At 43.3% G+C, this 15,633-nt stretch overlaps 1 protein-coding gene across 5 annotated transcripts in view; it reads right to left on the bottom strand.

Moving 5' to 3' along the window:
- The window catches only part of ZNF423 (zinc finger protein 423), a 282,260-nt gene that overhangs the window by 183,730 nt on the left and 82,897 nt on the right, over positions 1–15,633 (bottom strand). For 3 of the 5 annotated variants that reach the window (XM_077185134.1, XM_077185130.1, XM_077185131.1), the window contains exon 3: positions 2,722–2,781. In XM_077185134.1, coding sequence (XP_077041249.1) covers positions 2,722–2,781 — 60 coding nt within the window. Of the gene's footprint in view, positions 1–2,721; positions 2,782–8,762; positions 8,897–8,938; positions 8,994–15,633 lie in introns of those variants that run through there. The other 2 variants (XM_077185132.1, XM_077185135.1) reach the window with 2 other exon arrangements.

Raw genomic sequence — 15,633 nt, forward strand, 5'->3', positions numbered from 1 at the left:
AGCAACTTGTGCACACACTCTGCCAGAGGAAAAAGGATGGTCCTGCACCAAGCCAGCACCAAACAGACCCATCTGAGCACAGGATTTCTTTTGTCATAGTGTTCACAGCCGAATTTCCATGGGCTGCACTCAGCAGCTCCCATGAGCAGCCCTTGCCCAGTGCCATGGTGTGCAGGCATGGGATGTGCAGGCATGGGATGTGCAGGCATGGGATGTGCAGGCTGTGCACCCTCAGTACGTGTCACAAGCAGAGAAGCTCCCCCAGGAGACACTGAGCTTGGAGCCCCATGTTTGGCACACCAAGAACAGATGGTCATCAGAGCCACCTAGACAAGACCCATGACTGCAGACTCAACTCATGTCACAAAAAATTTTCTTCAGAATAGCTTCTACGGGTTAGATGAATTAAAAATATAGCAGCAAAAGCTCCTTTTTTTCCCCACAGATGCACCCATATAGTTTTTTCACTAGTAGAAAAATATATTTATATATTTTTTAAAAGCTTAAAGTTTACATTCTACCTGTAACAGCTCTTGCTGTTCCTACATACCATCCCAACCCTGGGACCATGACTCCCCCAGCCCACAGCAGCTGTGCAGAGTGCCAACAGAATTTTTCAGAAGTCATTTTGTATGTGTTTGCACACACACAGAGATGTACAAACACATACAGGAGAAAGAGGGAGAGAAATATGTTAATTTGAAACATCTGGCAAATGTTTCAGAGTTAACAAGTCCCAGGTTTGGCCTTTGGGGTTTTTTTTCCTTTCGGGGAGTTAAGGAAGGGGAGGCAATTTTGTCATTTTGGGCCAGGGAAGGAAGGGACATGAAACAAGAAATTGAAGCATGTTTTTTCACCCTTTATTGAACTTCAACATCACACTACTGAAGCTAATGCAAACAGGAAGATCATAAAAGAACATAATGAAAGTCTCGCACACTGGGACTGAGGGACTGGTTTCAGTTACTGAATATAGCTGTGGAGCCACACCACACAAGAGCCAGTGACTCCACACAGCCACACCACCACAAACTGGGGATTTTTAAGCTTTTTCTGTATAGTTCCTCAATCATATTCCAACCTGCAACTTTTGTGCTATGTATTGCATCCCAACTTGACAGGATATGATATCACATCTTTATACACATGCAAGACTGGCCTCTGTAGCTACTAAATGTGTTAAGAAAACCCCCCAATTAACACACATTTTCCTAAAGCTGCCATAAATCATGCATACAATACATTTCTCCCACATCCGACATCTTGAATGAGAGCTGTAATTGTGGGAATAAATGAAGAAAAATGGAGACTCAACTAACTTGGTAAAAGCCTTTCACAGTCTGTCTTTTACTTAAGGCATAGTCACCAATACCAACCCCAAATTAACTCTGCTGTGCACAGAAAGTTTTTTGGTCATTGTTTTGAACCATAGGCTATTTTGAATGTAATACACTTGCAGACTTGTGATAGATGATAACACCAGTAACTCCACTGCAGTGCTGCTTGAGATGAAGGTCAAGCAAGAGAGCTGGCGAGCGCTCTTTTCATGCACCGTTAGCTCCAGGCACAAAGGGGCCTTCCACATCACAGCTGGGGGTTTGCAGCAGCAGCAGCAATATTTGCTATCAAAGACTAGTGAAAACAAACCCCTCCAAGCAGCCAGAGTGCCCAGAGAAGATGCACCCAGTGCCCCAGAAGAGGCATCTGAGAGCACAGTGGGTACAATGTGAAAGGCCACAAAGTGCCATGCAAAGGCAGTTCATGCCTTCGAGACCAGAGAGATGCTCACGCTCACTGTGGTAGGAAAGTGTCCCCTGGGAGGCAGGCTCCCCCTGACTCTTAAAAAATCCATCTAACCAGAAATGCAATACCACTGTTGGTTTTCATATTACTGCTCAGTTTCTCAGCTGTTTCCATATCATTGGTGAGCTTTTAAGAGAATACCATTGCACAGTCCAATGTGGAGAGAGCACAGAAACAGACTTACTGTCTTCAAAATCAAAAATATTCTGAACATCTCATAAATGTTAAAAACAGACAGAAAAATAGTCTTTACATGGAGCACAGACTGAGATGTGGCTAGTTACTTTAAACTAGCCACAAACTAATTTGACATTTACCCTCATGCTTGTGTTATCAATACACATTACACAGACAAACTTGATTTATCCTGTTCAATTTCTTGAGCCTCTTTTTATTCAGATTATTGACCTAACATGGATGAACAAGCTTCAGACACATGTTTATCACTGTCAAACAGACCAAAAGCTCGTTCAAATTTTAAATCTTTCTACCATGGCGATGTACCACTTTTATTCTCCTGCCCTGACAGTACTTTGCAATTTCCTCAGAGAGGAGAAATACACACATTCCAGTTGAGACCAAGGCTTAAAATTCCTATTAAAGCAGCTTTTATGTAATTAGATTGGAATGAATGTGTAACAGTGCCCATTGCAGAAAACTTCAAAGTGGTTATACTGGAGAAATCACAACCCGTTTCAGTGTGCCCACAAGAAGAAAGAATGGCTCTCTGGAGGATAAGAGTATATTAGTCTCTGTGTGTAATAGATTTTATTGACCATATGGAACTGATATAAAAATTGTGTTGCAGTGGGTAGTCTTGGATTTGAGACAGGAATGTGACATACAAAATACAGTTCCTGTAAAAAGCCTGGCAGCTTTCTGGCAGTTTTTGCAATCAGAAGAACCTAAAATATTTACCTGATTGAGTCACTGACGAGTCCCAGGTCAAAGCAAAATCTGAAGATTCACCCTCTTCAACTGAAAAAGAACAAAAATAAGTTGTGATTGCTAAAGCAAACCAACTGGAAAGCAAAGTCATCAGAAAACTAGGTCCACTATGACATTAAGTATTAAAACAGACTTCTCCACTGCTGAAAAAGAACTTACTGCTTTCTATAAAATAATTCATAAGGTGGAAATTTAGTAGAGATTTTTCCTACTTTTTAACCTAAATATGGGATTTGTGTTTGCAGTTTCTTCCTGAATGGGTGGCAGTAAGTTCATGTGAAATTTTAATAGACATTTAAACACCACTACCTGGTAAGAATTCATATTTGAAATGTTGTACATTTCCAGCTTGCATGTGCAAAATTGCCATTGTAAATATAGAGGTTGTTTTTGAAATGGATGTTTCAACAGAGCATAGTAAAGAACTGTCCTGTGAAGGAAAAATTGCCTGACTTATGTCGTCCTAACATACTAACACATCTGCCATATTCAGAACCCAGTGGTATCTTCAGGGATTTTTCAGAATTAAAAAATACTATTTTGATGCATAACATGTTCTGTGATATGGCAGTCACAAATAACTGCTTTTAAAATGCTGTGAAGACTGTCAGAGCCAGTGCTCAGCACTTGCAAGTGACATAGCTAAAACCTTCTGCCTGTTAACAATTATAAAAACTCCACTTGATTTTTACATTCTTAAAAATAACTAAGAACAGCCAATAACAAGCCAGGCAAAAAAGTGCCTGATTCTGCTGGTACTGAAATCAGTGCTGGTTATACTAATGACAGACTGGGCATTTGAAAGCAGCAACTGCAGAAATTCTTCTTTTGAATTGCAAAAGTTTATCATGGTCACCTGCCCACTCCATCACCCTGACAACAAACAAATTTAAATTATACATCTTTATTTTCTGATTAATATTATTTACTCCATGAACTGAACAATTGCTTACCCTTTCAACTAAGTTATGCTGGATTCAAATGCACATTCTAGAGAATTCTACAACTGGAATCCAAACCACATTGCACAGCCAGAAGCACAACCCAACCCGTTGACCAGCCCTGTAAGCTCAGGCCAGCCTGCTCCAGTGAATATTTACACTGACATTTGTATCACAAGAGTCTTGATTTTATGCTTTCCTTACATTTTTCCCCCCAATCCAGTGCAGAATTCTGGCATTAAGTTGATGTTAGTGGTAACATCATATGGCATTAGGAACAGAGAATATAATTTACATAGGCAATGCCTTGATAAATGTAATTTTATGTCCAAACCATAGAAAAATGTGTGCTCCAAAGAAGGGCACTCTGGTTTCATAAATCTGTATGTTTATTAATGGGGGAGCATGAAATTCAACCATTTCTTTGGAGAAATCATACTTGAGTCTTGGCTATACTGTTTTCAGAGTCTATGTTAGCATAAAGGCCATGTCACATAATATTAAATTCCAGAATGACAGAGGAAAAACAAGAGGCAAAGCTAGAAGCTTATTGAAGCCATTATTGGTCCTATTCCCTGGCGGTGGCAGAGCCAGCTTGGCTGCCTTGTGCTCCCTCCTGAGGGCTCACCTACCATTTTGTGCTCTCTAAGCCACCATCTTGTTCCCATTTTGACCCATCTCTTAATAGAAAAACTCTGGATGCAGTTATCCGAAATACCATTTCAGTCTTACACAAATGCATGTCTCATTTTAACATCAAAAACTATATACACCTGGGAGGATTTTTGCTCCAAAACTAAATAAGCAAGTTGGAAATTCATGTACCTTACTCAAAACAGACAAGGGGAATGTTTTAATTTTATTTTATCCTTGACTACTTTTTGGTTGTTTTGCTTGGAGAGTGGTTTTTTTACACTACTACTTTTATGCTGAGGCTTTTTTTATTTCTTTACATTTTGTCTTGGAAAGAGAGATTAAAAAAACCCAGTCTGCTAAAAATACATAAAAGAGATAAATTTGGTCCTAGTCAAGGAGTAGTATATGGATCTGCACTTGTCATTGACAATTTTAGCAAAACACTGACTTTCATGTTGGTTAAACACCAAAGACTGCTCCAGTCCTTGAGCTGCTCTAGGGCAGTTGGCTCCAGCACGTAACAAAACCACAGTTTTTGGAATCCCTTAAATGAGGGCAAAGGTTTGAATCAGCCTCTGTTGGCATTAATTTGCTTTGCTCCCTAATGACTGAAAAGGGGACAGAGAACATTCACGTGGAGGCCACGGCACTGAAATTCACTTTATATTATCACAGTCATGGTTTCAGGTTCTCCCCCTCAATTTGCACAGACCCACCACAGAGCTGACAGAGCTACATATCCATGGAATGAAGAGGCCAGTGGGATGGAGCCTCCTGAGCTTAGGCACAGACACATCACCCTGCAGCTGCTGATCACACCACCACCACCACCTTTCCCTTTGCTTTTCCATTTTTCCTTTCATTCTTTTAAGCAAACATCATCTTTCAAAGGCTAAACTACAAGAAAAAGTAACAGCTATTCCAAGAGGGATTACAGTATCAACTGACTCCAGCACTTGATCCTCACCTGCCCATCCATCCATCCACCCAGCTAGGCAGGGAGCAGAGAGAAACAAGGAGCAAAGGCAGCCCCATCTAGAAAAGAAAGACCAAAGGACTGTGCCTGTACACCCATTAAGAAGCCCCAAAGGTGTCTGTGAAGCTGAAGCAAAAGAGAGGTGAACAGGCTTTGTCACAGACAGCAAGTGTAATTGTAGGAAGACACTAAACTCCATGTGCTTCTGCTCCCTCTCCATAATGGGCATAAAACCAAGAGCTGCAAGGTTCCTCTGTGGCTGCCTAATCTTCTGGATATAAATGGTTATTTAAGGAGCCAGCATTTGAAATGGTGTCACTGCTGGCTTTTCCTCAGCCTCAGCAGTGAGCAGAAGCCATGGAAGTCAGAAGGAAATAAAATGTTTTCTTCTTCCTAAAGTCAACTTCAACAGCCAAGCATTTGCAGCTGAAATTTGCTCTCAGTTGCACATATCTGTTCCTGGAGCCATAGGGAAGCAGGAGGAGGCTTCCCAGGCTGGTTGGAGATCTGGGGACATGATGCTGTTCACAGAGTGCACAGGAGTCCCACAGACCCCATCTGGGGACAGGCCCCTTGGGGGCTGCCTTAGGACTTGGGAAGCCCTCCCTGGCAGGGCATAGTGGACCCAAGAAGAGATTTGGTCACTATGGCTGTGAAGGGATTTCCATGTCTCATTACTGAGAAGGAAGTCAAAAACACTCCTAGTCCATAATATTAGCCAGAGAATGATGCACTTAAGCTGAATTTTCAGTTTTTTAATATTTTTGTCATCATTCCTTGAAATCTAGGTTTGCTCAGGTGACCATGTGTATCAGCATCACTGTGATGGGCCATTCCCTCACCTGCTGTTACTTAACTTGTGGTAATGGACAAAACAAAGCCAGGGAAGATGTACAAAGCATTCAACACAATCACTCTCAAAATACACTGCAGAGTAAGAATAATTCCCCTTTCATTAGCAGGAAAATACATTTTGAGACATGCTAGACATACTTATAGCTACCCAAGTCAAGGACTAGACACTTCTATCTGAGCTAGTAAATCACTCTGAATGTGTGGACACCCAAGTCCACAAGGCTGATGTTTAGCATTGGCAGGAGCCACCCACATGCATGAAACACCCTGCAGCTTGGGAAAACCACAGGGAACAGCAGCACCATTCAACACTGAGAACCCTGACTTTCCAAAGCAACTGGATATCGCGTACTTTTCAAGAATCCTAGCGACAAAGAGGGTGAAGGCTCAGCATCTCCTGAAATTTTTGAGCCATTTCATACCTTCAGGAAGGCTGGGTTTGACTTGAAAATAGCCTTGGTCTGGCATCATAGAAATTCTTATTGTTAGTCAGCTCAAAAGATGGTTAAGTTTGTGGACTTAACCCTGTGCCCACCTGAGGCCTGGCACAGGGATGTCATTGACAGGGATGTCATTGCTGGCAGTGGAAGGACACATCTGCCTCCCCTTGCTGTTCTGCCCCAGCACAGGAGGACTCCCTACTGTCATACCTGGACAAGACCTGTGTTCTGCTCCAGCTGACTGTGGGGCCCAAATGCAAGAGCCAGAACAAGCACACAGCTTACATAGAGAAGAACTGTGGGCAATGGCAACATCACAATACAGCACTCCTGCACATGCCAAATATTTGCATTTTGCCCGCTCATCTCAGATGTTCTCCAAGGATGCTTATTTAATTGCTAGGTCACAAGCGCTGCAGGCTCAAAGATTTCAGTTCTTTGTGCTCAGAGAAACTTCAGAAAGGATTCAGCATCCATTCCCTTAAGAGTGAGAACATCTATTTATGGGGCTACCATTACCTGAACTCCATTCACAGTCACAGTGCTTATTTAACACTTTATCACTCCCAGGAAAGAAGTTAACCTTATCAAAGTAAGATGCTTCTGCACCAAATGTTGATTTCTAGATGCAATCAAGCTTTACAAGTGAGCAACAGCCCCTCAGTAATTCAGATGGCATGTGTATGCTCCCTTATCCTATTACACAGGCTTCAAGGACCACAAGGACCAGTTTAACACTTCCCATAATACAAAACCACCACAGTTCGCTAACGAAAACGTCAGGAACGTGAGAGCGTGAGGAACTACTGAGAAATTTAATGGGTTAGAAGCACATCCCACAGCTGAGGGGGGAACTTTCCTGGAACAAGGCTGTTACCAAGCACTGCATTCAGGATCAGGGCCATTCCCTCACCTGCCAGCAACCTTAGAAAACACCAGGTACAAAATACCTTGAATGCACAAAATGCTGGTGCCACTTTTTTAGTTTGGAGGATTTTGTTAGATTTTCTTGGTGACAGAACTCTCAGCTGAAGCCAGGGAAATCTCACTGATGCCTGTGTATTAGCTGTAATGTACGTGTCAGGACTCACAGCTTTCCCTCTAGAGAAATACTCCAGCACCAAGCCGCATTGTAAGCCAGTCACACATTAATCACATCTTTTCCTGCCCTAGCTATCGGCACTCACATGCAGGAGCTCCGTGATCTTCTCTAATCTTCAGGCTCCTTTGCCACTTTCAGACACACAACTCTGTGCTGTCCTACCCAGCCTTTGCTCCATCCCTCCCATCACATGCAATTAAATGCTCCCAAATCAGCAGAGGACACAGAATAGCCCCCTCCGACCACCATTCATGTGCCACGACTCATCCCACAGCACTGGCAGCCTGGGATTTGATACAGTGCTCTTAATCCTGCAAAATGCAGAGCAGCTCCCATTTCCACAAAGTCAAAGGGAGCTGAGGATGCTCAAAACTTTGTGGATTGGGGATTGTAAAGCAGTCACTTTCCAGCTGCTTGGCATGGCAGGAGCACAAAGGGTGTTAATAACCTTTACACTTTAAATAGCCTGGTGTTTCCTGCGTGTATCTAGAGCCCATCTTCGGAGAGCTGCAGACTGAAAGAAGAGAACACCTCTGCTCCACTGCTGCCCAGAGAGGGTCAGCCCTGCACAGCCCCGGGAACTGCCACCGCAACTAGCAGTGGTAAAGGTTTGGAAATGGCTACTCTGAACAGAAGCCAGCCAACCCTTCCTGTTCACATCACCTCCCAGTTTGCTGTAAGGCTTTCCCTCTCTCCTCCTTAGATGCTCCCTGATAAGATTCCCCATAATATCGGCGAGACGAGAGCCTGCAAAACACAAAACCCTGCAGCAGGGGAGAAGTAGCAGCATGAGGAGCAGCCCCATTTGTTATTAATGCAGCGGCGCTGCGGCAGAGCTGCAGCCGCTGCCCGGGAGCGCTGCAGGGCGCAGAGCCGGCCCCGAGCCAGGCATCGCCTCCTCCAGGAACCAGGCTGCCCCTCTTTGTCAGCAGCTGGGGCTTTCTCCCGCCACTGTGCAAAGAGAAACCCTCACAATCAGCAGGAAAACAGCAGTTTCGAGGGGCTTTGCCAGTCAGCTGAGAATAGACGCCTGTGAGCGTATCCCGACGCATTTACAGTACCTTGCAGCTAGAAAGGAAAGGGAAATCCCCCTGGTGCCTCCGTACCAACATTCGGGGAGAAAAAGGTACCTGGCAGAAGCTGCTGGCTGTGCTTTATACCAGCCACTTGAGCCAATTCACTCCCCTTGGAAATTCAACTTCCCCAGAGGATTCCTCTCAGGTCTCCCCGTGTTTACAAGGCATTTTGTTTGTGTGATCATTTCCCTTCAGCTTCAGTAATGCTTGGCCCTGTTGGCTGGTGGGAAGGAGCACTGGGACACCAGGGCATCCCCAGAGAGGCAATGGTGCATTCCTTGCCCATGCTCTAGGCTGGGATCCCCCATGGGAACAGGGCATGGTCCTTGGCACAATCGCTCACAGCTCCGGAGCCACCTCCCCATTCTCTCCTGAGTGAGCAGCTGATCCAGCCATTGGTGGCCCTTGGCCAACAAGGGTTTTTTCCACCTTAAATAGGACTGTTATGTATTAGTCCTTTCATGAGCCAGCAGGCCAGGGAATAAGACAAGAGGGTTTACTGACATGGCTTATTTAGCTAGTTCAGAGCCTAAATTTGCACAAGTTCTCTAGCTGCTTTTCTCCAAAGTCAGTAATAGGGCTTGGCAGAGACTGTGGGTTTTGCTGGCAAAGTCAGCCTTTTTGTGTGAAGGAGGGAGGAGTGGGGAAACCCAGACTGCTGTGCTCACTAGGTCAAGGAAAAGAAAAAAAAAGAAAGGAAAAAAAAGGGAGAAGGATAAGACAAATGGGACAGAATTACAAAGGGAAACTGAAAAAAGATCGTTAGGAACAGAAAAAGATGTGAAGGTGATTAAGGAGAACAAGACAAACAACAAAATAAGGTAACAGTAGCAGGTTTATGCAAAGGAGATCTAATTATGGGTGGCTAAATCCTCCAGGACATTAATATTCCATCGTAATGTGTCTAGTTTCCTCCTTTCCAGACATGGCAGGGAGGAAATGAGAATCACTTAGATACACTGTTTAATGAGCAAATGATGGACGATCACCAAATACAGCCTGCCTGATAAGTATCCATTAGCTTAAACTCGCACAGTAAATCTGTGTGCAGCTAACGGGCCTGCCTCTTCCAAGGCTACAGCAAAACTTAATGGAACTGCAGCCAGAGAAAGGGAGCCTTGTAAATAAAAATCTCATCTCACTGAGACAAGAAAGACTGTAGGACATACATAATGGCTAATCACAGCCCTTCCCACAGACTGCACACCTGACTCACAAGCCAGGGTGTATTTATTCCCAGTGCTCATATTTAGTTTTTTGTGTTTCTAATTCACATACTTCACTGGAGACAGATATTTCCCATCCAAATCTATTATGTAAATAAATACGAGGGTTAGGTGTAATAAAATGCAGTCAGTGTTTCACATTGCAGTCAAGATCAACATCTTATACACGCAATAGATTAAGCTTGTAGTTCTTAAAACTGGGCCTACACACACCCCATAACACATTTGGGATCAATACTCTCACGGTTCTTATAGCTTGCCATCAAATGTTAATCCCCAAAGGACAAGGTGGATTTTTTTTCTTTAAATACTACATATTGCAATTAAATCTGTGAAATGTTCAGGAATTTGGAGGTTTCTTCTTCTGTTTCTGCCTGGAGTTTCTGGCCATGAGACTGGTGGAGTGCACCCTACCCAGCTCAAGGAACCCATCCTGCTGATGGCCCTTTGGTGCCTGGCACAGATGCCCCACAGACATCCTGCAGCCCCAGACCCATCATCTGCCATGAGCTCCCCTGGAAATGGATGGAGCACCCAGAGCCCCTGCCCTCACCTGCTCCAGCTGGGCTGAGCCCCAGCCCACACCACACATAGGCAGGGGTGGTGAGGGAGGTGGAGATACACGAGGAGATGGGGCACAGGGTGGCCAGCTCCCGGGGACAGGAACACAAAGCACCAGCTGCCTGTGGGCACCCTCCTCTCTGCATTGGTACATCCATTTCTAAGGCAACTGTCACCATAGTGTCTGCACCTTCTTTCAAAAATAGATCTACTGTGAGTAAGCAGGCACTTTTAAAGCTCAAGTGAAACAAAACAGGTGAATCCAGCAATCTCCACATTGCTCATAAAATCAGATTTTGTTTCAGAAACCAAGGGTTAAAATACTCTTGTTCCATTTGTAATACAACTGGATGACAGAAATGTTTATATGTTGAAACCCTACCAAACCAAAGCAAGGAAAGTAGCAAAAGGGAAGATTAACACCTCTACAATTCATGGCCAGGGCTTCAAAACCATGAGTCAAATTTGCAAGTTGTGAAGTGATCCTCTGATCTGCTAGAAATGCCAAAAGCAGGCTGAGCTTACCCAAAGACAACATGATGGTGATGATGCAAGTAACAGACCAGACGTGGGTCAGCAAGTGCAATAACAAAGGTGTTACTCAAATAATTGCAATATCTTACACCTTCCTCCAAACTTCAGGTTTAGAAGTTGCACTGTGAAGGCTCTGCTACCCCCTACGCACTTCTGAGCACAGACACCAAGTGAAGATACACAAATCTCAGGTGGCACCCAAAACAATGTTTGCAAACCCATGGGGCTGTGTTGGAAGACAGCAGACCTGAGACTTGCAGCTGGCAGAGACAAGGTGCACATGGCAGAGTTCAGCTGGAGGGGATGGCACCGGCCAAAGGGATGCCAGAAAGGCCTTGCCTGATTCCTGAACATAACAAAAGGGCTGCAATGAAATGAAGTTTCAAAATCCAGTCAAAACATCACGAAATTTAAACACTGGGCTTTGCACAGAGAATGCAGGGTCTCACCAAGTCAGATTTATTGCAAAACTTTGCTTCTCTGGGGAAGAAAAAAGAAATGAAAAAAAAAAAAAAGGCAGGGGAAAGAAAGGGAAGAGCAATATTTTTACATGAGGGTTATAAAGTTTCTCTATTAGCAGGACACCTAATAAATTTACCTGTGCTGGCCCCGTATTCAGACACCTTATAAGAATGCTGAAAGGTTAACACCTAACACAGGCTAATGACACAAAGAAAGGGGACTGTTCTAAAATAATCTACATGTATGGAAACAGGAACCAAACCCAGTAAGAATGGAAGCAGATAGCAAGGATCTGCAGATGAGCAGTGAGGCCACAGTGGCTCCTTACATTACCTGTGAAGCACATAGAGATTTAGGTACATGAGCAGACTGAGCACAGCCTGCCTCAAACTGCAGGCTGCTCCCCATTGCTACTAATGGGGATCACCCTTCTGCATTCTGCTTAGTCAAACCCATCCAACCACCTGCAGTTCTGTAATAAAAAACTCACAAAAACAACACTGTCCCACCTGCTGTGGCTAGACCAAGAGCCACATCCCTTCAGACCCTACTGCCATGGACAGAAAGTAGACTTTTCCTTTCCCTTTGACAAGGAGCTGATGTCAGCTCTCCAGCTCATCTCATCACCATAAATCAAGTTCCACTTCACAGCTATTTTTCCACTGTTGATTTCATCCAGACCCAATAGAAGCCAATGCAACATCTCCTATTTCACAGGATCTGAGCAGTTCCAGATGGCAGGGAACCCCAATTTTCAGATGTAGGTTTGAGGTAGAGAGTTTAATACTGATGAAAAATTCACACTTGCAAATATGATAAAAAGAACAGAAAATTACTTAAACAGCAAGCAACTACCTTGAGGGACACTGATGAAATTGTAAAGCACACAACCAACTCTAGTCTTACACAAGTTTTAGTCTCTAACTTCATAATTCTTCAAGGCAGGTTTTACTACATTATGCCTAAAGCCGTCATCCCAGCTGCAGAGAGCTCCAGCAGGAGCAGAGCTGCTGCACCAAACACTTTGTTTAGCATCACACTCCCCTCCACAAATACCCCATTCAGCACCCAGGGCTATTAATCACAGCTGAAAAGAAGTCTTTGACCAGATTTCCACACCTCAGCCTAAAAAAATACACCAATTTTTACTGCAAATCCTTCAAACTTGGAAGTTGTTTCACTAGTCAACTATGTTTGCAGTGTAGGTAGCACAGAAAAAGGAAAAGAGAGGAGGCTTTTCCTGACCAGCCATTTTAATTAGAGCTAGGAGGGCTTGAAAAAACCCGTGTGGTGAGTGGCGTTATTTCCCCTCCTCAGAAAGGCCAGTACTGAAGTGCTGAGCACCCCAGGCTGTCAGTGCTCCCTCTCTGCTGCTGTCCCGGGCCAGCCCAGCTCCAGCGTTTCTGGAGAGAGCTGGGTTTCACCAGGCACTGGTAGGAGCTGCTTTCCCCAGCAATCCCTGGCTGTGGCTCTTTTGTGTATGCAAGTGTGTGTGTGTGTGTGTGCCTGTGTGTGTGGCACTGCTCCCCAGGCTCGCTCATTTTAATGCTGCTTTCTCCCCAGATGAAAATATACATATTCTTATTAAGGAAAAAAAATGTGCAAAGTATAAATTTGCATCTATGATCATTTCTGGTTCGTAAATTGTATTTTAATAATAGAACAATATATTCTTCTGTACTGCCTCTTAAACACTAACAGTAAAGTCTGTCTTATTTGTACATGAGCTTAAATGTTTCAATGAAGGAAAACACAAATAGTATAAAATGTAAAGTGAAATATAGATAAAAGGATAAATAAAAGCAGGAGCAAAGCTAATACATGGAGAATCCTGCCTCCTCCTTTTGATTCACGTGAGTGGATGCCCCACACTTTTCTGCTGCAGAATTTTATTACACAGGTTGAGGGGAATTCTCCAGCTGAGATTCTTCTACTAGAAAGACAGGCTTTGTTGGCTGCATTAAGGTGATAGAAATTATAATGAGGGAGAGAAAGTTGCATGTATGACATATACCCTTTGTAGCATTAAATTTAATTTGCAGAAAAACCAACACAACCACCATAAAGTGGAAACTAATATTTTTTATAACCCCTTAACAACCTGTCCTTAGTGCTAACATACCATAAAGAAATTTCAACATCTTGTTATATGTGTAGTTTTTAAACAACACTAAAAGGAGAACACAGTTCTTATTGAAAATTGGCACACACACAAAGAAAGGGGAAAAGCTGGCTTTTAAAACTTTATCCCAAAGCATACTTTTTTCTTTTTATTCCTATTAAATGTACAACCCTTCCACTGAAATGAAACATAGAAAGAGTTTCCAAATATTTTATAATTCTGAATGGATTTCCCTAGTGTAACAGTAATAATATTTTTACAGTTAAAAGATCCACTGATTTAATAAGTGTGATTTGTGTATTTAGAAAATTCATTAGAGCAGACATTCCCCAACATTTTTAGATTTATTTATTTATTTAGCCTAATTTGGGTACACTACTTCAAAAGAACGCTTAGAGCTTCCCAGTTCCTTAGTCACTCACTAATAACATCTAATAATTAATAAAGACATGTAAATTCTTAACTCCCAGAACTATTCCAAACTTACTATCTGTACGCTTCATGTCATGTCTCACTTATAGATATCTGCATTACTTTGTTTCATAAAATGCTGAAGGGACACGTACTTATCTTGCTTCCACCAAGAGTGAATATTCAGGCATGATGCAACCAAAGCAAAACTAAACCCAAGCCTGAGCAAACCTCTCCTCCAGGAGCCCACAGAGTTTTCCAGGCAGCCCTGGAGGGGGGTTTAGCTGCTTTCACTGCATGGTCATGTCCATTCTGCCCATGTCCCCTGCCCATCTGCGTGTGTCAACACCACCACACAGAAATGCAAGGCAGGTGTCAAGTGAGTATTTTGGAGTAGTCTCACTAGTACTAATTTCTGCAACTTTGGGGAGCCAGGAAGGAACAGAACAGCAAAATGTGCAACTGTGACATGAAAAAGAAAGGTCCATTTTAAGAATAAAGGCAATGCTTGGGACAGTGATACCCAATGCATCTGCAGGAAAAAAAGAGAGCACAAGCAAACACCTCATTCCCCTTCATAAGGCCACCAGCCCCTTCAGCCTCTGCCTCCAGAGCTGCTAAAATCCCTCTCCTACAGGCAGAGACCATGAGGAATAACATTAAGTCAAAACATCTTTTCTTGGAGGTAAACTATTATTGTGTCTGCTCCTCTACTACAAGTGTTCCTGTCAGGGCTTTGTGTTCTGCAACATTTCCTTGTCATATTTATTTGCTTGTTTTGATTTCTGGTCTTCTGTCTCGAGGAAGACTGCCAAGACCCTAAGTCCTGTCTCCTACAAGTGCTGCTAAGCCTCAGAAACAGGGTGTGGGGGTTTCCACACATGGCTCAAGCCTGTATGTTGACAGAAGTTTACTTAAGAAATACAACTTCCATAAAGTTTTGTATTTAAATTTCAGTGGACTAAATGAGTGGCGCTTGAAAGAAGAATGAAAATAGCCCTACTTCCCTCAATAAAAGCCAAACTGAAATAGAAAAAAAATACCAGCACAAAAACACCTACCTTTTAAAACAAAGAACTTCCTTCCAACCTAAGTGCTATGAAAAAGGCTGAGATAATTAATTAACAGTCAGGACAAACAGGGCCATTTAGCTGTACTAATGTTTTTTTTTCCAGGCAAAATTCATCCATAGCCAAAGGGTCAGTGAAACAGAGTTCCTCTACAAATTTTTATGACAGCTGAATGTATTTCCTACCTGCACTTCTATTTTTCCCTCTTAATGAGATTTTGCTGGGTTTTTTTTTTTATTTCCTGGTAGAATCTTATGGAAATTGTACAGTAAATGCAAGCTGTGTTCATACTTGGCCCATGCTTACTCATGTTTCATGGTGCAGCCCTGCTTTGGCCATGCCTGCATGCCTGCAGAAAGCACTTTGAGGCCCTGTGACAAACGAGCTGCCTAAAGAGCTGCGTGGCAGAGAGGGATCGACCGCCGCCGTCCCTTCGTGGTGCGCGAGTTCCGGGCACGGCGTGTGCTGGG

Source organism: Agelaius phoeniceus, chromosome 12 (assembly GCF_051311805.1).
Source record: "Agelaius phoeniceus isolate bAgePho1 chromosome 12, bAgePho1.hap1, whole genome shotgun sequence".
Classification (NCBI taxonomy): Eukaryota; Metazoa; Chordata; class Aves; order Passeriformes; family Icteridae; genus Agelaius; species Agelaius phoeniceus.